This window comes from Dromiciops gliroides, chromosome 6 (genome assembly GCF_019393635.1).
Source record: "Dromiciops gliroides isolate mDroGli1 chromosome 6, mDroGli1.pri, whole genome shotgun sequence".
In the NCBI taxonomy this organism is placed as follows: Eukaryota; Metazoa; Chordata; class Mammalia; order Microbiotheria; family Microbiotheriidae; genus Dromiciops; species Dromiciops gliroides.
In genome coordinates this window covers 3,936,232-3,958,597 of record NC_057866.1, presented here as the reverse complement: position 1 = coordinate 3,958,597, position 22,366 = coordinate 3,936,232, and the positions used below count along the sequence as shown (strand labels likewise).

The following is a 22,366-nucleotide window of genomic DNA, read 5'->3' as shown; positions in this document are numbered from 1 at the left end:
GTGGCAGGGATAGTCTTTCTTTTTGCCTCTATTTCTATTCCTAGTGCTTAGCCCAGTGCCTGGCACACAGTAAACACTTAATAAATGTGTATTGATTCAACCTGATAGAAGCAGAAAAGGCATCAGGCAACCAGGCCCAAGTCTACCCACCCAAGCCCCCTTGTATCAGCTGTCACATGGGCACAACCATGATGAAGCTGTGGTCATTCCTTCCTCATCCCTCACTGAAAATATTGGAGATGCATGTTTCCCACAGAGAATCAAAGGAAAAAAAGGCTGATGTAGAAGCCTCTCCTTTAAACTCATGCCAAAGCCCACCTACCTGACCCTTCCACAGAACACCTTCTATTCTAGTAGGCAAGCCACAAAATGTCCATGTGGCCTGAGCAACCTGAACAGGGAAGGACAGCCCTGTGCAGGCTCCATGGGATGGCCCCATAGACCAACACCAACATGCAACTGAGGGAGATATACTCATATTTCCCCATATAACTGTATTCCCTAAAGAGAACCAGGGGTAAACCACATGCAATATTAGAATGTCCTCACTCATTTAGGTGCAGTATCTGATTCTAGTCTTGGCTTCCTGAGAAAAGACAATTAGACATCACTCCTAAGATTGAAGAACCAAAAACTGTCTGTTCTCAAGCCTGTCCTAAGAAAGACCTAGAAAAATGCTAAGGAGTGGTCCCTAAACCTAGAACACAAGAGAAATCAAGCCTTTATGAGGTGAGGGTAAAAGGCACTGCCTGTGGTAACGATGCTCTCAAGGAGGATGATGGGAAAGGTGAACTTGACTAAGGTGCCTACCCCTGAGGGAACATCTACTCTGTTCTCCCCCTGAATTCTTTACTTTTTTTCTTTTTTTAATATCACTTTCAATATGCCCACTCATGACTCAAAATATTTTGTCAAGGGGGAAAAATGGTTTCAGTATTGTTCAACTTTGGGAGATTCATCAAGTAGGGAGCCCCTCCTTTGGAGCCAGTAGGATAACATCTACATGCGCTGGATGTCTGCTTCTTCCATCCTCAGGGATCTAGGGATCATCCAAAGGACTGTGTCTTCTCATTTAAATTCAGTTGAGTTATGTGCAAAGGTCCATACTTGTTGGCTGAATTTCCACCTAGGCTTGTTGCCTGACTGTGTTAAATACTTGGGACAGGACCTTTACATGTAATAAATTGATTTCACTTGAATTCAGCTGTGGCAGTGGGGTGTTCTCCTTTCTTTCTTTATTTGTGTTTCTGCTCCCTGTTAGTCATTCCTGTTCTGTGATTTCCAGGCCAAAGATGATTGTTCTTTGCAGAGAGAATGGAGTCCAAAGAGAGGTTGAAGAGCTTTACTTTCCCTCCTTGGGCTGTGAACTCTGTTCCAGAGAGCCCAGAGAGACCAAGGCAGATGAAAACAAAACTTGAAAGTGGGGGATAGACAAAATAGAAGAGAAATGATAGACCTCACTGGACGTGATTCATTTCCTGGGGCAAATACTAACTAGTGAGGCTTGTTTTGACCCGGCTGCAGTACACTGGGACTTTTGGGGTTTCTTTACCATGCCTCAGAAGCCTCATCATCGACAAGATTAAAGCAGCCTTGACATCCCCACCTCTTCTCCATCCTCTATCCTGCTGATTAGAGGGACAAGCCATGAATTCCAGAACTTCCAATGGAGGAAGGGGCTTAGGTTAGACATCACTTCATTTCCCACCTGCATGGACTCCTTTGAGACTTCCCTGTCTTCTCCACAACAGGTAACATTCCCTCCTCCCCCTTTTAGTTTCCTTTTGTGGCTTGTCTTCTTTCATTAGATTTTAAGCTTTTGGAGGGAAGAGACTGTCTTTCTTTTTCCTATTGTATCCCTAGCACTTTATCACAGTGCCTAACACATAGTGGATATTTAATAAATGTGTATTGACAACTTATTGACTATTGAGTTGTTTCAAAGTGAAATTGGGGTTACCTGAAAAAGTAATGAGCTTCCCACCACTAGAAGACCTTAGGACTAGAAGACAACCCTGTAGAGGGAATCCTTGGGTAGAGGAAGGATTAGGCAATAAATCCTATCTAATTCTGAAGTTCTATGATTCTAAATTAATAAGTCTTAACAGACATGCACAAACTAGGTGGTGCAACAGATAGATCATTGGCCCTGGAGTCAGGAGAACCTGAGTTCAAAGGAAGCCTTAGACACTTACTGGCTGTGTGATCCTGGGCAAATCACTTTATCCTGTTTACCTCAGTGCTTCATCTACAAAAAATATAAAATAAAATAAAACAAAACAAAACAAAGTAAAATGAGCTAAGAAAAGAAATATTAAACTACTCCAGTATCTTTGCCAAGAAAACCCCAGAGTCAAAGAGGGTTGGCATGACTGAAACAACTCAACAACAACAACAAACAAACAACATAAATCATCATGAGAAGTATGATTATCAGTTAACCATATTGTCATGCCACAGCTGGGTGCTAGCAATATACCCTGTAGACTGCAGCACCATCTCCCATACCTTCCATGCTCAAAATAACCAGATTTCATCTTTATACACTGTCATAGTGCCCCATAGTATATTTGAATATTTGTTCTGGGCCCTGCTTCTTCTTCAGACAGGTCTGAGAAGGCAAAAGCTTTCCCCACAACAGCCTCTACCTCTGCCAATATAAACAGATATCGAAATATGTCCTCTTCAAAGAGGCCAGAATCAGGAACCAATAACCTAAGGGAAGTGAAAGGATGTTCCCATTTGTTACAATGGATATCAATAAACGTGTGCCCTTGCTTTTGTTTCTGGTGTGGGAGACAGATACAATGCTACACATGCTAGTTTTCATTTGTTTTGCTTTGTTTTGTTTTCTTTTGTTTTCCCTACAGAGACAGGATAGAACTAAGGAAGGCAGGGCTCCTCCTCATATCAGGATCCATAGTAAGGAAGAGAGGATCTTCTCAGGACCCCCAAGGAGAATGGAGCCAGCAGCAGGGAGAATTTGTCCCATTGCACTTAAAAGTTCTGTGAGAGGAAAGAGTCTGGGATAATGCACTTGGGGGTACATAGAAAACTCTTTCAATTAAGATGAAGGAAAGAGGATTTTGAGAGGCACTCAAAGATGGAGAGAAAAGGGTGTGTAGTCCAGATAATGGGCCATTTCCATCTTGTTCTCTGGAGGCCTCTGAACACCAGAAGAGCTGGAAACCAAGATAAAAGCATTGATGTAGAAGTATTATCTATCCTCTTTGCCTGATAAAGCAAAGCATTTTGGAAAGTATCCTCATTTTTAAGTGATGGGGGAGTCCCAGGTAGCCTCTGACATTCTTCTATCTCTAGACCTAAGATCCTACCTTAGGATTCATCATGATCTCAGACAATGAAAATCAATAAACTTAATTAAAAGAGGCAGAGCCAAGATGGTGGAGTAGAGGAGCACAGACAATGAAAATCAATAAACTTAATTAAAAGGAATAAGCAGGAAAAACTACATTGTTACAAAAAGTATCATAATGAATGAAATAACATCTAATAATGACCTCATTTCTTAAATCTATATGGAACTGGTTCAAATTTATATAAATAAGAGCCAGTCCCTAAGTGATACATGATCAAAGTATATGAACAGGCAGTTTTCAGAAGAAGAAATCAAAGCTGTCTACAGTCATATGGAAAAATGCTCCAAATCTCTATTGATTAGAGAAAGGCAAACTTAGACTGAGAGCTCCCTGAGGGTAGGGTCTGGGGAGTGCCTTTCTCTGTGTCCTTTGCACATAGGATTGTGTTTGGTCACAGAGGGTTGGGAGCACCCCTCAGAGTGAAGGGTCCCACCCCCAACTCCACATCTGTGCCTGTGGCTGAATCTCTATTTAGAGTGAGCAGACTGTGGTCTGATCTTGGGCTTGAGCCCACAATTAGGTGGCCTTGAGTAAGCCTTGGGAAACAGGCCCAGGGAGCTGAAGTCACACAGTGGCAGTGGATCTTCTGCTGTCTCCAAAGTCCCTTCCACCAGACCAGGTAAACACGTCCAACCCAGAAGTTAGGCCTCTTCTGTAGATGAGCCTAGGTCTCTCGCAGTCCTTCCTGTGAGCCTGTGAATTCCCTCCTGTAAAATGGAAACAATCACTTTTCCACTGTCCTCAAAATCCTTGTACAGAAAATGATTTAGAAAGACACATTGGAGGGGGCAGCTAGGTGGCACAGTGGATAAAGCACTGGCCCTGGATTCGGGAGGATCTGAGTTCAAATCTGGCCTCAGCCACTTGACACTTACTAGCTGTGTGACTCTGGGCAAGTCCCTTTACCCTCATTGCCCTGCCCACAAAAACAAAACAAAACAAAGACACATTGGAAATGTGGTTAAGGAAATACTGGTGGAGCTGGGCTCAGCTCCAGGCTAGGTCTCCCTTGGTTCCTCTCCACTGGCCCTCAAAACCCCTGTCGCTGAAAGCCAAAGGGTATGAGCCGCCTCGTCCCCCCCCCCCCAGGCATTATTTCTAGAAGGGACCTTAAAGGTCATGGAGTCCAGTCCTTTCAGTTTGCTCCAGGTCACGCAGTCAGCCCTCCTGGGATTGAACCAGGCCTTGGGACTCCCAAGTTTGGCCTTTTCCCCACTAAGCTGAGTGTCTCTTAACAGTAACAGAAGCCAGCATTTGCATAGATAGCCCTATAAGGTCTGCAAAGTGCTTTCAATCTGATCTCCTTACCTCCTTACAACAGCCCTGGGAGCAGCTTTATCTTCGTGTTGGAGATGAGGAAACTGAGTGAAGCCATTTTTCTAGGGTCACATGGCTAGTAAGTGTATGAAGGTGGATTCCAGAGCACTGTGCAGACATCATCGCACCCACCCCAGCTGTCTCTTGCCATGTGTGTGTGAAGAGGTAAAAGGGGAGAAATCCCTCACTGGAATACTGAAATGGGCTGGGACTGAGGTCTTTTCCATTCCAAACCAGAGGAAGATGGGACATCTTTAAGATAGAAGGACTCCAGTCTTCAGATGCCATATTGTTCTTAGCCCTGAGCCCTGAGGAGAAAGGGGAGGGTTCAGCAGGTGGCATTGTGCCCCTTAAGGCAGATAGCTGGGCATGCAGGGGACTGAGAGCAGGCTCCCTGTTACATTCAAGGGTTTGGGCAATTAAGAGTTTTATATATGTGTGTGTGTGTGTGTGTGTGTGTGTACATGAATGATATGTATACATGCATGTATACATATAATTTCAAAACCATTGATTACCATATAAATGTTGGCTAATATTGCCATTAATTCAGCTTAAAAGTAAAGGTTGGGGGCAGCTAGGTGGTACAATGGATAAAGCACTGTCCCTGGATTCAGGAGGACCTGAGTTCAGTTCTGACCTCAGACATTTGACACTTACTAGCTGTGTGATCCTGAGCAAGTCACCCCCTCCCCCCAAAATAAGTAAAGGCCTTACTTTCATTAGTCATGCTGGGATGACCTCATAGGACTGGGGTGGGGCAGCCAAGAGAGGAAGTTAATGCAAGATAGGGTTTGTTAGAGACAGGAGAAGTGCTAAACCACCAGCCAGGCTGGTGGATAAATTAAAAGGTCCTTCCTGTAGCCCAGACTCGAATGGGGAGGCAGCATGATTGTCCTAAGATGCAGTCCTGAAAGAAGCAAACTTTCCTCCTCCAGGGAGATCCTGTCCCCATTTGGCAGGAGAGCAAGAAAGGAAAAAGCTTTTACTGAAGAGTTCTTCCCTTCAAAGGGCTCACAGGCAGCAATTTCTGGCTGACCCTTCAAAATGATTGTCTTGATACAGTCTTGGCATTGGATCTCCCCCACCTCTGCCCCAAGTCATTATCAGACTTTTCATGGGAGCTCTGCAGACACATGGTCACATTGCCCATCTCAATATGAGTAAAGAAATTCAAGGCTCTCCACAACCAGGCACCATCCTGACCCATCTCAATTTCACTCTACTTCACACACTCTGTACTCAATCAAATGAATCAACTTATTAAGGGTATATTATGTGCCAAGCCCTGTGCTAAGCTCTGGTTATGCAAAAAAGAGGCAAAAGACAGTCCTAGTCTCAAAGAACTCACAATCTAATGGGGGAAGAAAAGAAGCCAACAAATACACACACACACACACACACACACACACACACACGCTATATATTGGCTATATAGCAGATAAATAGAAGAGGGAAGGTATTTGAATGGGAAGGGTTGAGAAAGGCTTCCTGCAGAGCATGGGGCTTTAGTGGACACTTAGGGAAAGCAAGGGAAGACCATAGGCAGAGATGAGGAGGGAGAGTGATCTGGGCAAGAGGGACAAGCTGAGACAATGGCCAGAGCTGGGAGATGGAGGGTCTTGCTCATGGAACAGCTGGAGGCAGTGGCACTGGATGGAAAAGCATGTGTTAGGAAGAAGGCATGAGAAGACTCGTTACTTCTGAAGGTCTTTGGGGGCAGCTAGGTGGTGCAGTGGATAAAGCACTGGCCTTGGATTCAGGAGGGCCTGAGTTCAAATCCAGCCTCAGACACTTGACACTTAACTAGCTGTGTGACCCTGGGCAAGTCACTTAACCCTCATTGCCCTGCAAAAACAAAAACAAAAACAAACAAAAAAAACTTCTGAAGGTCTTTGAATGCTAGATGGGGCCTTGGGGGACATTTTTATTTAAAGTTTGGGGCTCCAAATTCTATTCTTCCCTCCCTCCCTGGGGGGGTGAGCAATCAGATAGAGGTTATATATGTTCAATTAGGTAAAACATTTCCACATTAGTCTAAGTGTGAATATAAGAAAACAGCAATAAAAGAAAAAAGTGAAAGGAAGAAAGTGAGAAAGGGCCGGCTTCAGTCTGTGTCAGCTCTTTCTCTGGAGGTGGGTGTCTGCTTCCTCATTAGTCCTTTCCGAATGTCTTGGATCCTTACATTGCTGAGAAGAGCTAGGTCATCCACAATTCTTCATTGTACAATGTGGCTGTGACTGTGTACAATGTTCTGGTTCTGCTCATTTCATTATGCATCAACTCATATAAGTCTTTCCAGGTTTTTCTGAAATCATCCTGCTTGTCATTTCTTATAACACAATAATATTCTATTATAATCATATACTACAGCTTGTTTAGTCATTCCCCAATGGATGGGAATCCCTTTGATTTCCAACTCTTGGTCATTACAAAAAAGGAGCTATTATTAATATTTTTATACAAATAGGCCTTTTTTTCCTTTTTAAAATCTCTTTGGGATATAGCTCCAGCAGCTGCATTGCTGGATCAAAGGATATACATAGGTTGATAGCCCTTTGGGCATAGTTCCAAATTGCTCTCCAGAATGATTGGATTAATTCACAACTCCACCAATAGTGGATTCCTTAAATAGGACATTTTGCATTTGATACTCCAGGTTCTGCGTGTATCCTGTCACACTTTTACTATGAACACATTTTTGCTTATTATGCTGGGTCATATATGCCTGAAAATCCTTCCATCCTGCCCCTAAAGCCAAAAGTTAATATTGCTTCCCCCAGGGCATCTTCTCTGATTCTCTGTTAGCAATGGCTTTTCCCCTTCAAACTTCACATGCTTCTCTGTTCTCATTTTTCTATGTTCCTCCCCTGAATTGCTGTATATTATAATTATTGGTATATTCCTCACATACCCCCTACCAGACATTGTCAAAGAATCACAGTGGCATGGGGATGGGACTCCAATGCCTAGGAAGGCTTTATCCCAGAAGTCTAGGTTATGATGGGAGGGGAGAGAATGAGGAAACCAATCAGGAGGAATTCCTGTCTATTAAATGGAGCAGGAGGCAGTACTACAGAGTTTGGGTGAGGGGGGAGCTGGAGGAAAGAGTCCTGGAAGAAAATTAGGAGTTGGGTCACAGAAGGGCAGAAGACCAGGGTGAACCTGCTTGCAATCAAGGAACTGTGGGGTACAGGGCCTGGTCTCCACAAGAATGACCAAGAGAGCAAAGAACTGGAGGACAGTCAAGAACATACTTTCTTGGTGACCGGAAACAAAAATCACCAAGGATCATAAAATCTCCCCAGACCTGGAAACTTGTAACATGTAAATCCAGGTAGTGAGTCATCATGATCATTTATCAAGGCTAAAACTCTCCAATAAATCATATACCCATTGACTTCTCCTTGAAGCCGGATTAAAATACATATTAGTTAATTACCTTCGGGAAATATTAGCTCAAGCAGAAATACCAATCAATTCAACAGCTTATGGAATAACAAGTACTCCAACAGTCCAGATCTTCACCCTTCCCATCCTGGCTATGGTCCACGTCCTCCCCTAAATTCACCATGGAGAACTTCAGTATGTGGGGGCCTTCAGTGATCTCTTATTATACCACAAGGATGTCAGAGCAGTAAATGGTGTCAAATAGTGTGGGCACTGGAACAATCGGGAAAGTCAGTGGCCTTGGACTCTAATACATATCTAACAGCCCAACTCCCAAACCCAACCCTGAGCCTCTCCTTTGGGCTTACAGGCCTTCCACACCTGACCTGTCAGAATTGAGGAGGGGAGAGAGAGCCATTAGAGCAGGGCTTCTGAATTAGGGGTCTGTGACTTTGTTGTTTGGGTTTAATGAATACTTTAATAACTGGCTTTTAATAAAATGTCTTTCCTGAACATTGTACACAGTATCATCAACGTTGAGTGTTGATTTACTGTGATGGACTAGATTCTTCTCACCAGTGCAATGGTACAGAAGAGTCCCAAGGAACTCATGATAGAAGAGGATCTCCAAATCCAGGGGAAAAAAAGAACTGTGGAGTATAGATGCTGAATGAACCATACTATTTCTTTTGTTTTTGGTGCTGATGTTTTTCTATTTTGAAGTTTTTCATCATCGCTCTGATTGTTCTCTTATAACATGACTAATGCAGAAATATGTTTAATGTTATTATGTGTGTGTGTGTGTGTGTGTGTGTGTGTGTGTGTGTGTAACCTATATCAGATTACCTGCTGTCTAAGGGAGGGGGGAGGGAGGGGAGGGAGGGAGAAAAATCTGAAATTGGAAAGCTTGTATAAACAAAAGTTGAGAACTATCTTTACATGTAATGGGGAAAAAATAAAATACTTTATTAATTAAAAAAATTAAAAAATAAAATGTCTTTCCTTATCAATCTTATATATTTTAAAGCATCATTCCAAGAAGGGGTCCAAAGACTTCACCAGACTAATGAAGGTCTTTGATTATAAAAAATGTGAAAAACTCTGGCATCAAAAGATAGCACTACCCCCAAAGGATTCCCCAGGAGGCAGAAAAAAATATCCCAACTGGAAAAGTCATGGAGACATCATGACGAGATCTTCTTGGGAATTAAATGGCCAGGAATTGATCAGAGGAATATAAATTTAAAGATGGAAAAGGTGTTAGAGGTCTTTGAACCCAATTCCTTTCCGGGGAAGTGAATGAAAACTCCATCACCAAGAGTATTAAAGTCAAAGATGGACTGGTGTGATCAAGTATGAAGTTTATTTGGATAATCAATAGTAAGGTTGGGTTGCTGACCCAGCTTCCATGCACTCTCCTCCAAATCTGTGATTTTTTTACACTGAATTAGGAACCAATTGTTCACATGTCAAGGCACTCAAAGTCCAAATGGAGGGAGCATGGAGATGGGACTACAGTTACAAAGTAGGTGCTATGGGATATGAACAGATTACTGGGGCATGGTGAGTCTATGGGGTGGGGAAGGGCCACTTGGTGTTCTTTATTTTAGTATGAATGAAGAGTCCACATCTTCAGACTTCTCATTGGAATGCAGCCCACTCATTGAACTTCTGTTTGATAGGCAGAACAGAGGTGAAGGTCCTGAGAGCAGAGGGGCCAAAGGCTTCCTCAGGCCCCCCTTCATCTGAGCTGAGGCCAGGGAGGGGAGTACACCCAATCCCTCACTGTGACCTGTTGTTGGACCACTGCTGCAGACACAGTGTGTGTGGCTGGACCACTGATCCTCAAGCTTGATCCAGGTTGGGTTCCTGGAGGGGTGGTAAAAAAGGAGGGAGCAGGGGAGGTGAAGGAGCACATGCCCACCCTAGAACAATGGTTGACTTTTCTTCAGTGGTTCCATTCTTCCTGCCTTTGACCCAGCCTCTCTGATAGCTGTGAGACTAGGCAAGTCCAGGATGAAAGCCCATGTGGTAACCCCTCCTTAAGTGGAGAGAATGAACCAGTGTGCTTGTAATAGGTAAGAATAGCCCATCCCTCCTTCTCCTCTGGCTCATAATAGGAAGCCTGTCTGGTCTAGCTAAAAATGTAACATTCCTTAAGTCTGGGAATGATCAGGGCTGGGGGTGGGGTGGAATTCCACACTGAGGAGCACCATAGACATATTCATGTCTACATTGCAGACAGAGTTAACCCAGAGAGTGTGTGCTCCAATAGGACTGTCTCTCTCCATTAGCTGGTCCCAAGTGCCAACTCCCTCATCAAATCTAGGGGCCCTCAGCCTTAAAATTCATCTTCCTTCCAAATAGAAAACATAAAAGGCCATCTGTCTTCCAAAGCAATGGTAAGGGGTGCAGGAGAAAAGAAGGCAATGTGGCTATAGCTGTAGCTGGACCCAAGGGGCAAGCACAGGACCCTAGAAGAATCCTCCCTTTCCCTTTCTCCACCATCTGTACCCTCTGGGGAATACTCAGGCTGACATTTCCATAATGTCTGTGTGGGAGATCTCCTTGCCCTTTCCTATCTCTGGCTCATCTTTCAGGGCCCTCTGGAGGATCACTTTGAGGGGCTCCCTCCTTCTCCTCTGTCTGAAGCTACCCAGGAAGAAGTAAATAAGGGGGTTTGTGCTGCTGTTCACACAGGACAGAAGATGAGAAACAAAAGAGATACAACTTGTATTTGTCAGCCAACACAAGAGAAACCAGTAGATGCCCACAGGCAGGCCACAGAGCAAGAACATAAGGACTGTGAGCAGGATGAGGAGGTAGAGTTTGGAGAGTTGCCTGTGCTGGGAGTAACACTGGACCTTAAGGACTAGAGTCAGGCTAGACACACAAAGCAGGCAAACCAGGAGAAGAAGCAATGTCACAAAAAACAAGTCCCACGCCAGACATGACATTACACTGAAGGGGATAAAATCAATTATGCCACAGGCACCACTTTCTAGTAGATTCCCCAGAAGGCATAGTGTCCAGAAGAGGGAGCACACCACAGCAGATGTGTGCTTGGGGCGGTGGCATCGGTACCAGATGGGGAAGAGGACTGAGAGACAGCGCTCGGTGCTGATCGAAGTCAGCAGGCTCAGGCCCAAGGTATAAAAGAAAAATGTGAGAGTGATAATAGTTTTGGGTACTATGTACCAAAAGTTATGACAAATAAATGTGAGGGAGTATACAATCTGGCAACACAAGTAGAAGAAGTCAGCCCCAGCCAGGTGGAGGATGTAGAAAGAGAAAGGGTTCCTCTCGATACAGAAGCCCAGGAGCCAGAGGACCAGTCCATTGGCTGCCAAACCACAAAAGCTGATAACCAACAGAATGCAGTTAATTGTAACAACAAATGTTTCAAGTTCACAATTATCCAAAATAATGAAGAGAGACTCATTAGTATTTCTCCCACTTGAGTTTTCATAAACTGAGCTTTGGGGCATTTGGGTGGAAATCTGCATCATAATGGTTGGGTCCATGCTGGAGAAACCTCTACTGGGTACTGCTGATTCTGACATACCTGTGGATAAAACAACATAGGAATTGTGCACCAGGAATACTGGGGGGTCAATAATATTCCCATTTCATCCCCCCCCAAGTCAAAATGAACCTAATGAAACATGTGATCCAGGGGATGGGAAAGAAAGGCCTGTCCAGTGGAAAGACTTTGTTAGGCCAACCCCCTTCATTGCTCTACCCTCAGACCAAGGTTCACAAGTTTGCTTCATGTTTCCTGATCAAAGAAGGAATGGGGGGGGGGGGACCCTTAGGCATCAGTGGCTGAGTCAACCTCTCAGGTAGCTTCTAAAGAGTGTTCAGGGGGAGAGAGACCTGTGAACAAGACCCAAAACTTCCCCCAGAGGAGGGGCCTCTTGCACAAAGGAGAGTGTGCTTGTGAGTCCCTGCATGTCATCATGGATGTGATAGTCTACTCAGGGGAAGCTAGGAGGCACAGTGGATAGAGCGCCGGCCCTGGATTCAGGAAGACCTGAGTTCAAATCCGGCCTCAGACCCTTGACACTTACTAGCTGTGTGACCCTGGGCAAGTCACTTAACCCCAATTGCCTCACCAAAATAAATAAATAAATAAATAAATAAAATATAAAAGATAGTCTACTCAATTTTCCCCATAATTGTTTCAGTCTCATTTAACAAGTCATGTGGCACAACACTGACCCTTAGTTCATAGGGTGGGGAAAGGTGGGCCAGGATCGGGACACAGATGCTCAAAGTAGTAACTTCAAATTCAAGAAGCAAAGAACAGAAAAGAAGTCCTATTGTCAGAGTGAAGCATTCTGTCCATATAGAATTAGTTGCACTATACTTTTCCTTTTCATTAAATTTCTCTGGTATCATGTAGATACAAACAAAGAGAAGGATGGGACAAGGGCAAAAGATCGTTGCACTATACTTTTCCTTTTCATTAAATTTCTCTGGTAACATGTAGATACAAACAAAGAGAAGGATGGGACAAGGGCAAAAGATATAATAGAAATTCAGAATGTCAGCAGAACATTTACTTGGACAATATACATTGGAAAAGGAATTTCCCATAGACATCTTCAGTTGTACAGGAAAGCTGGCTGGACAGTCTCAGATTGAGTCAGCCCTTCCATCAGAGAAAAATTCTTAGATCTTACCCTTTCCAGGGAGGAGGGGTATCTTCTACAAGTCTTCTACAAGTTAAAAAGCATGAAAGTAGAAGGGGGAGGAGGGCTGAGACAAGATCAGGCTCATGTGAACGAGGTTTTTCCCTCATGTTCTCCCTACTCCCGATGGTCCTGCTGACCCTCCCAATGACCACAAGCTCTTTCTCCCATCCCCATGATTCCTTTAGAACTGTGGGATTCAGGCACAACAATGCTTGATGGGGAAAAAGAGATCCTCCCACCTTCTCTAACCCTCTCCATCCTCCCTCCTAATATTCATTTTGCAGAAGAAAGATCTTCCCCAGACTGACTGACCTGGAGAAGCTGGACCACCCTCTTGCTGGAGCTGCCTGAAGGAACTTCTGGTAAGGTCTGGTGTATGAACAAGAATTATCAAGAGATTGGAGAATCTCCTGTGATATCTTGTCAAGATAGGACTGGCCAATGAGAAGCCAGAGTCCTTTTTGAAAGGGTCCCTTAAGGGGAAATATCTCAGCATCTTCCTCCTGATTCTTCTCTGATATCTTGTGACTTATTCAGGGACACCCAGTTCTGTCACCATAATATTCTCAATCCTCTGGACCACTGTCTCACAGCCTTGCCCCACCCCCAACCCTCACCCCAGCTTTCTTTTAACCTTCCTTTTCTCCAAGGAAATCTAACCTCCTGTAATAATCCTTATCTAAAGAAGACAAAGGGTCAGTTGAATGGAATCTCCTCCCCCAAGCACACAAGGGATTTCGAGGGTCCTCCTCCATCTTTTTCTCTGTTCATTTGTGTCACTTTTCCCCCTTTCTTAGCCCCTCATAAACCCTCTGCCCTTAATTCTCTGGCAACTTTAGGGGTTTTCCTCCATCACTCATAGGAGCTATCAGATGCAGTTTGGTTTTGCATGTAATTTGGAAAAAATAAAAATAAAATTCCATGGATTTAGAAAAACACAATAGTTTATTAACTGTACTTCAACAGATGTGGTTTTCTTTGTAAACCTGCACATTGTATGTTATTCATTTAAAAGCACCATTTTGAAAAGAGGTGCCATGGCTTGAGTAGACTGCCCGAGGAGCTCTTATCTCAAATAAAGTTAAGGGCCTCTAATGTTGGTGATTGTCAAGTTCCCTCCCATGTCTAAATACTATTACACCTATCCTCATCAGAGTTGGCTCAAGGAGGGAATAACATACACACCCAATTGGGTGGAGTAATCTATCTAAACCTGCAGAAAAGTAGGAGGGAAAGGGGATAAGGAGGGAAGGGTGAAAGAAGGAAGGGCAGAGCAGAAGAGGGGGGCAGTCAGAAGCAAAATACTTTTGAGGAGGAATAGGGTAAAAGAAGATAGAAAATAGAGAAATATCATGGGTAAGGAATAGGATGGAGGGAAACAGTTATGATGGTTGATTATAATGACAAAATGTATGGTACTTACTTTGCTGGGCTATTGTGAAGAAAATTCTTTGTCAAGTTTAAGGTACTATATAAAAGTTATGATGAACAGGATGCTATCAGAAAAACCTGAAAAGACCCACATGAACTAAAGCAGAGAGAAATGTACTGTATACAAAATAACAGCAATAGTGTAAGATGATCTGCTGTGTAAGATGTGGTTATTTTCAACAGTGCAATAAAATTGTAGTCTATCTACAGAGAAAGAACTGATGGTATCTGAAAACAGATTGAAGCATAATATTTTTTGATACTTCTTTAATCTGAAGTTTTGTTTTTGTGTTTTCTTTCACAACCTGGCTAATGTAGAGATGTTTTGCATGACTATTCATGTATAACTTATATTGAATTGCTTGAGTTCTTGGGGGTGGGGATGGGGAGTGTATGGGATAGGTGGATTTGAGTCAGTTCAGATTCTGAGGATGGGGTCTGGAAAGTTCCCATCCCCCAGTCCCTATTATAGTCAGATTATTTTATTCATGTTATATTCCATAGATTATAATAGAAATGTATTTTGCCTTACTGAACCTGATGTACCCTGGTACCCCTTTCCCCCCACTCCTTGTTATGGGTTAGTTATGCTGTTGCTACAACACACCTCATGACCAGACAGGAGAAGATGTCTCCTGTTAGTGCTAGAGTGGGCCCCACACAGATACTACCCCCCCCCCCCGCTTTTGCATTCCTAAATCCTAACTCCCCCTGGTACCAGCTCCTAGTACCATCACTCCCTCCCCCCACCCCTACCACCCCTCCTTACCCCAGTGGAGTGGTTTGGAGTGGTTTTACCACTCCTATGGTTTCACCCTTTCCCCCTCCCTTGGTTTGACCTTTTCCCCCTCCCCTTTCCCCCCAGCTCTCAGACATAGCTGACCATGCATCCATACCATAATCATGAGCTAAACATGCATCTTGGGTGAGACAGGATTAGATGTTAGATTGTGAGCTCACCCTGTGCACAAGGGGACCCCCCCTCAAAATCTCCAAAGAAATCCAAATCATGAGCTCATTACTGCAGACCTCATCTCTGGCATGGGGTTGCCTGTTCTCATGAGAATGAAATAAAACTGTCTCTGCTTGACTTGGTGGTCTCCTCAAGTTATTTGAGTAAACTGAGGCAATTTTGTCCCAAACAGGAGGGATGGAGGAAGAGAAGTTGGAACACAAAATTTTGGGGAGGTTTTTTGTTTGTTTTTTGCAGGGCAATGGGGGTTAAGTGACTTTCCCAGGGTCACATAGCTAGTAAGTGTTAAGTGTCTGAGGCTGGATTTGAACTCAGGTCCTCCTGAATGCAAGACTGGTGCTATATCCACTGTGCCACCTAGATGTCCCTGCAACACAAAGTTTTTAAAAAGTTGATGTCAAAATTTGTTTTTACATATATTTTGAAAAATAAAATTCTAAACAGAAAAAAATATTTGGGGGGAAGTTAGTTGGGTAGAGAACTTTCTACCTAGTATCTACCTGGTGAATAGAGCACTGGGCTTTGAGTCAGGAAGACTGGGTCCAAATCCAGCCTCAAATGCTTACTAGCTTTGTGACCTCGGGCAAGTCACTTAATCTCTGTTTGCAACTGGAAAAGGAAATGGCAAACCACTCCAGTATTTTTGCCAAGAAAATTCCATGGACAGAGGTCCATGGGGTCATGAAGAGTCAGACATGACTGAAACAACTGAACAACAATAAAACAATAAAATATTAACCAGACTCATCTGGAGTTACAAAATATCAAGAATCCCAAAGAAGAGAATGACCAAAAAATTTCAAGGGGCCTAGCCATGTTAGTTCTCAAACTATATTCTGAAGCAGCAATCATCCAAATAGTTTAATGTAGGTCAAGAAATGGAGGGGGGTAATTAATAAGAGAGATTATTTTAGTGAGGTGGAACAATGATTAGAGGACTGAGTGGGGAGGAGCTGCAGGCAGGAAGACTCATCTTCCTGAGTTCAAATCTGGTCTCAGACACTAGCTTTGTGACTTTGGGCAAGTTACTCGACCCTGTTATCATTAGTTTCTTTGTATGTAAAATGAGTTGGAGAAGAAAATGACAAGCCACTCCAGTGTCTTTGTGAAGAAAATCCTAAATATGGTCATAAAGAATTGGATATGACTGAAAAATAACTGAACAACAACCAAGAAATTGTGTTATAAAAATATAATGGAATTATACTGGGCTGTAAGAAAGACTATTGAAAGGAAGTGGTGAAGACTTGAATGAACTGATACAGAGTGAAGTGAGAAAAGCCAACAAAACAATGTAAAAGCAATAACAACATCGTAAAAAGAAACCACTTTGAAAGATTTAAGAAATCTCACCAAAATAATGACTAATCAGAGTGATCCCAGACGACTCAGGATGAAACACTGACAGAGAATCCCAATCTCACAGACAGATATTATCTGAGGGGAAATCCCTCAAAATCTCAAGTATGACAGTCTGGAAATACGGACATGCTCTGTCTCAAATATAATTTGAGTTTCTCCCAAAGCTTTCTCCCTCTCCTTCCAGAAAACTTGGAACCACATGTGTTTTCTCAAAGCTCAAAGAAGAACGCTCCTCCTGAAACTCTTGCCAACTCCATCCCTTAAGTTGACACAGAGTATCAAGTAATTATGCTCTCCATCAATGAAGACAGTCTTATGCAAGTGTCAAGGATTGAACCTTGGGTTATAAACAGGAAAAAAAAAAAAAGAAATTAAAAAGGCATGTCAATAAGGGGTAGCTAGGTGGTACAGTGGATAGAGCACTGGCCCTGGAGTCAGGAGTACCTGAGTTCAAATCCGGCCTCAGACACTTAACACTTACTAGCTTGTGACCCTGGGCAAGTCACTTAACCCCAATTGCCTCACTAAAAAAAAAAAAAGGCATGTCAGCAAACCTAACCCACACATCAGTTGAACTGTATTGTCTATGTAACAGTCTATGCCCATAGGCCCCAACTATGCAAGAAATAGGACATTTTCTCCTGGCATTTCTGCAGCCAAGTTCAGTCATTACAATGACACAGAACTCAACTGCTTTTTTTCTTTCCAAGTATATTGTTGTGTTGACTGTCTATTCTCTTCCTGGTTCTCCATACTTTGAACTTCTTCCACTGATCTCCTTTCTAATGCTTGTTGAATCCTTTCTTTTCATAATTTTTAATGATTCAGTTGTATTTATTAGGGGGAGAGATCTTAACTAAGAGATAAAGATAATGACAAAATATACAAGATAACTTTTATATGGAATTTAAACAAAACATGTGGTGCATAGTAAGCACTCAATAAATGTCTATTGACTGAATTCAGAGAAACTGAGAAAACTTAAACAATGTCAATTTAAGTGAGGTACATGAGGAAAACATGTGTTTACATCAACAAAAAATGCTAATAAAAAGGGGGAAAACATTAAAAACATAATACTGCATTTTTAAAATGAACAAGAGACTTTGTTCTGGAAAAAAAGAACTAAAAAATGAACTCCCAGAGGTGGGGGGTTATGTTGTTGCTATTATTGTTCTGTTTTCAGTTATGCGTGACTCTTTGTGACCACATTTGGGGTTCTCTTCGCACAATACTGGAGTGATTTTCCATTGTCTTCTCCAGCTCATTTCACAAATGAAGAAACGGAAGCTGGGTTAAGTGACTTAGCCAGGGTGACATAGCTAATAAGTAGCTGAAACCAGATTTGAGCTCAGGAATTCAAGTCTTTCTGACTCCAGGCCCAGCACTCTATCCACTTCATCACCTAAGTGATAAGTAGTTTAGTCAAATTTATTTTTTTTCCTTTTTCATTTACTCTGTCTTACTGTTTAGGGGAAGAGAAGCAGTATATTCAAAAGGAAAGATGATGTATTAAAAAAAACTGAATGTTGACAAAATATTTTGGGAATAAAATGAAATAAATGGTACATTACTACAATAAGAAAAAAGAAAAATCATATTTCACAAATAAATTTGGAATCATTACATGGAAAAGAGCAAGGATCTCAGACAAAGCTGGAGCTTTGGGGGGGGAAATACTCATGCCTTAGTCATGCCTGTCATATAGAAGGGTTAGTTTATAAAAAGTTGTCTAGAAACAGAGAACATTGGCCTTAGTGACCATGAAGGTTGGGGATGGGCAGGTCACAAGACATCAGGGGAAGAGCAGGAGATGAACAGTCAGCAAAGATGGTGAGATAAGTACCCTAAGGGGATATCATTTAAGAATCCTTGGAGTCTGATTGGCCAGTGATGTTGCACAGGAAATCACAGGATTGTCCAAACTTTTGATAAGTCTTGTTCTATCTCTAAGTCTCATCAGTGTCCTGAAGTCAAACCCCACAGGCAAAGGATAAGAGATTATCTCCAGATCAATCACCCCAGGGAGGTCCCTTTTCTTTAGGAATAATATTTTCTCTCTGCCCTGATGGGAAATTAATGTAAGAGAAAGACAGTTTCCATATCAATCCCAGAGTTTGTGGCCACGTACAGGAGTCTGGTCTCTCAGAAGTCATGAAGCAGTTTTAAAAGGATCATGGAGACAGTAAGAATTAAGTCCCCTCCTTCTCTGCCCCCACTGTTCAACGAGGGCAAGAGAGACTGAATTAAGAATTCTCAGTACTGTCCTGAGACTTCTTCCAACTCCATTCTGCATTTCCATTTGTCCTTCTGTCAAGATCTATAGTCATAGATACAATGTGAGGCCCTATCATCTTTTCTCTGAGAAAAGAATTGAGACCTCTGAGTTAGCCCAGTGTGGGACTAGAATCCCAGCTCTGACTTTTTTCTTTTGTTTGTGATTTTTTTTTAAAGTATAGATAGCTCTAGATTTATATAGAAATATACTTAGAGAGAGAAGCAGAGACAGAGGGGGATATAGAGATAGAGATAAAAATAAAGAGATGGAGACAGATATATCATCTATAATTCTCAATATATCTTTCTTCTTCCTCCCCCCACCCCTGTCTCAAAGGGTCATTTTCAAAAATATAAATAGCATTTTATTTTTTCTAATTACATGTAACATACTTTTCAATATTTTTATTTTTATTTTTAATTTTTTTCCAATTACATGTAAAGATATTTTTGTTTCAAATTTTTCTCCCATCCTCCCTTCCCTCCCCCCTCCCAAGGCCATCAAGCAATTTTATATAGGTTTTACATTACAATCATGTTAAACATATTTCCACATTAGTCATGTTTTAGGAAAAGAATCAGAACAAAAAGGAAAAAATGCAAGAAAGAATAAACAACAACCACAACAAAAAGCAATAACAAAAGTGAAAATAGTATGCTTCATTCTGCATTCAAACACCATAGTTCTTTTTCTGAATGTGGAGAGCATTTTCAGCCATGAGTCTTTTGGCATTGTCTTAGATCATTGTATTGCTGAGAAGAGTTATGTCTCTTAGAGTTGATCATAACACAATATTGTTGATACTGTGTACAATGTTCTCGGTTCTGGTCATTTCACTAAGCATCAATTCATGTAAGTCTCTCCAGGTTTTTTCTGAAATCCATCTGCTTATCATTTCTTACAGCACAATAGTATTCCATTACATTCATATACCACAACTTGTTTAGCCATTCCACAATTGATGAACATCACCTCAATTTCCAATTCTTTACCACCACAAATAGAGCAGCTATAAATATTTTTGTATGATCTCTTTGAGATTTAGACCTAGTAATGGTATTGCTGGATCAAAGGGGGATGCACAGTTTTAGCCTTTGGAGCATGGTTCCAAATTGCTCTCCAGAATGGTTGGATCAGTTCACAGCTCCATCAACTATGTATTAGTGTACTAATTCCCCACATCTTCTCCAACATTTATCATTTTCCTTTTTTGTCATATTAGTCAATTGGATAGGTGTGAGGTGGTACCTCAGAGTTGTTTTAATTTGCAATTATCTAATAAATAGTGATTGAGAACATTTTTTCATATGGTTGTAGATAGCTTTAATTTCTTCATCTGAAAACTGCCTGTTCATATCCTTTGATCATTTATTAATTGGGGAATGATTTATATTCTTATATATTTGACTCATTTCTCTATATATTTTAGATATGAGACCTTTATCAGAAACACTGTCTATAAAATTGTGTCCTACCTTTCTGCTTTCCTTCTAATCTTGTTTGCATTGGTTTTGTATGTGCAAACCCTTTTTAATTTGTCAGACAGTTTTTTAATCTCCTTTTCCATTTGGCTATTCAAACTGTTGACTTTTTTCTCATGACTTTCCTGCATCGCTCTCATTTCTCTTTCCATTCTTTCCCCCCTTTCTCTACATCTTCTTTCTATTTCTCCTACTTTCTCTTCTAAGTCCCTTTTGAGAGCTTCTGTGGCCTGAGACCAGTTCATATTTTTCTTGGAAGCTTTGGATGTTGGAACTTTGACCCTGTTATTATCTTCTTCTTCTGAGGTTGTATTGTGGTCTACCTTACCCTCAAAGAAGTTTTCGATGGTTTTCTACTTTCTCCGCCTCCTCATCCTGGCTTACTATTTCTTGGCTTTTAACTCCTTCTTAAAGTATGGCGCTGCTTCCAGGACACACTGTTCGAGCTACAGCATGGCCCCGGGGATGATTGGGCTTCTTCTCAGCCTGCCTGGTCTCACTTTTATTTGATTTTTAACTCTCCATTGGGGAGGGGGTGGGGCAGGGCTGCTTCTTGGCTCTGCTCCTGTTCCCAGCTTCAGAGGGTCCCAGGTGTTTTGGTTTGAGGTAGGGCAGGTTTTAATCTCACCTGGCCTGTTCTCTGGTCCAGAGATAACCTCAAGCCTACTTACTAAACAACCAACCAGCAAAGCTTTCTGTGGTGTGGTTTTTAGCTTCGATGAGCCTGTTCCCCTGTTCCTCTCCCCTATCTGGGCCTCCTGCCACTCGGGATTTCTTCCTGGTTCCCTGCTGGGTTGGGACAGTTGAATCCTTCCCCCCAGTCCACTGGTACCCCTGCACTTACACCCCTGGCCATTCAACCCTACCACTCGGTTCCAGAAGACCCTGGTGCTGCAGCCAATTCAGAGACACTGGGGCAAATTCCTCGGGCGGGTGTCTGGTGTCCCAGCCTTGCAGGGTTAGGCTTTATTTGTGGCCCAGCACGGCCCCCTGAAAACTATCTATAGCTGGAGAAAACTCTCAGCCCATATTTTTGTGTATTTTTCTGCTCCAAAGGTTCTTTTATTGCTATTTTTGGGGTGATTGTATCAGGAGCTCTATGCGTTTAATGTCTTTCCTCCACCATGTTGGCTCCGCCCCCATCCCTTTTTAATTTAAAGTAATAAAAATGATTGACTCTGCATTTCATAATGTTCTCTTTCTCATGTTTCATCATGCATTCTTCCCCTCTCCATAGATCTGACAACTATTCCTTCCTTTTCTAATTTTCCTGTGGTATCACCCTTCATGTCTAAATCATGTGCTCATTTTGACTTTACTTTGGTGTATGGTATACAATGTTGGTTTATGCCTAGTTTCTGCTATACCATTTTCCAGCTTTCCCAGCAGTTTTTGTCAAATAGTAAGTTCTTATCCTGGAGGTTAGAGTCTTTGGGTTTATCAGACAAGAGATTATTATAATCATTTACTGCTGTGTTTTGTGTGCCTAACCTATTCCATTGATCTACTTCTCTATTTCTTAGCCAGTACCAAATAATTTTGATAGTTGCTGCTTTATAATATAGCTTTAGAAATGATACAGCTAGGCCACCTTCCCTTACATTTTTTCATTAATTCCCTTGATATCCTTGACCTTTTGTTCTTCCATATGAATTTTGTGATTGTTTATTCTAGCTCTATGAAAATTTTTTTGGTAGTTTGATTGGTATGGCACTAAGTAAATTAATTTGGGTGGAATTGCCATTTTTATTATATTAGCATGGCCTGCCCATGAACAATTGATATTTTTCCATTTGTTTAGATCTGATTTTATTTGTGCGAAAAGTGTTTTGTAATTGTGTTCGTATAGTTTCTGGGTTTACCTTGGCAGGTAGACGTCCAAATATTTTATATTGTCTACAATTATTTTAAATGAAATTTCTCTTTCTATCTCTTGCTGCTGGACTTTGTTGGTCATATGTAGAAATGGCGATGATTTATGTAGATTTATTTTATATCCTGCAACTTTACTAAAGTTGTTAATTGTTTCAAGTAGTTTTTTTAGTTGACTCTTTAGG

The 22,366-nt window shown here is 41.9% G+C and overlaps 1 protein-coding gene across 1 annotated transcript; it reads right to left on the bottom strand.

Annotated features, from left to right (window-relative positions):
- Positions 1-10,615: 10,615 nt before the first annotated feature.
- LOC122731765 (mas-related G-protein coupled receptor member A1-like) lies at positions 10,616-11,611 on the bottom strand. The gene has a single exon (XM_043972041.1). The coding sequence runs from the start codon at positions 11,609-11,611 to the stop codon at positions 10,616-10,618; it is 996 nt and encodes a 331-aa protein (XP_043827976.1).
- Positions 11,612-22,366: the final 10,755 nt, after the last annotated feature.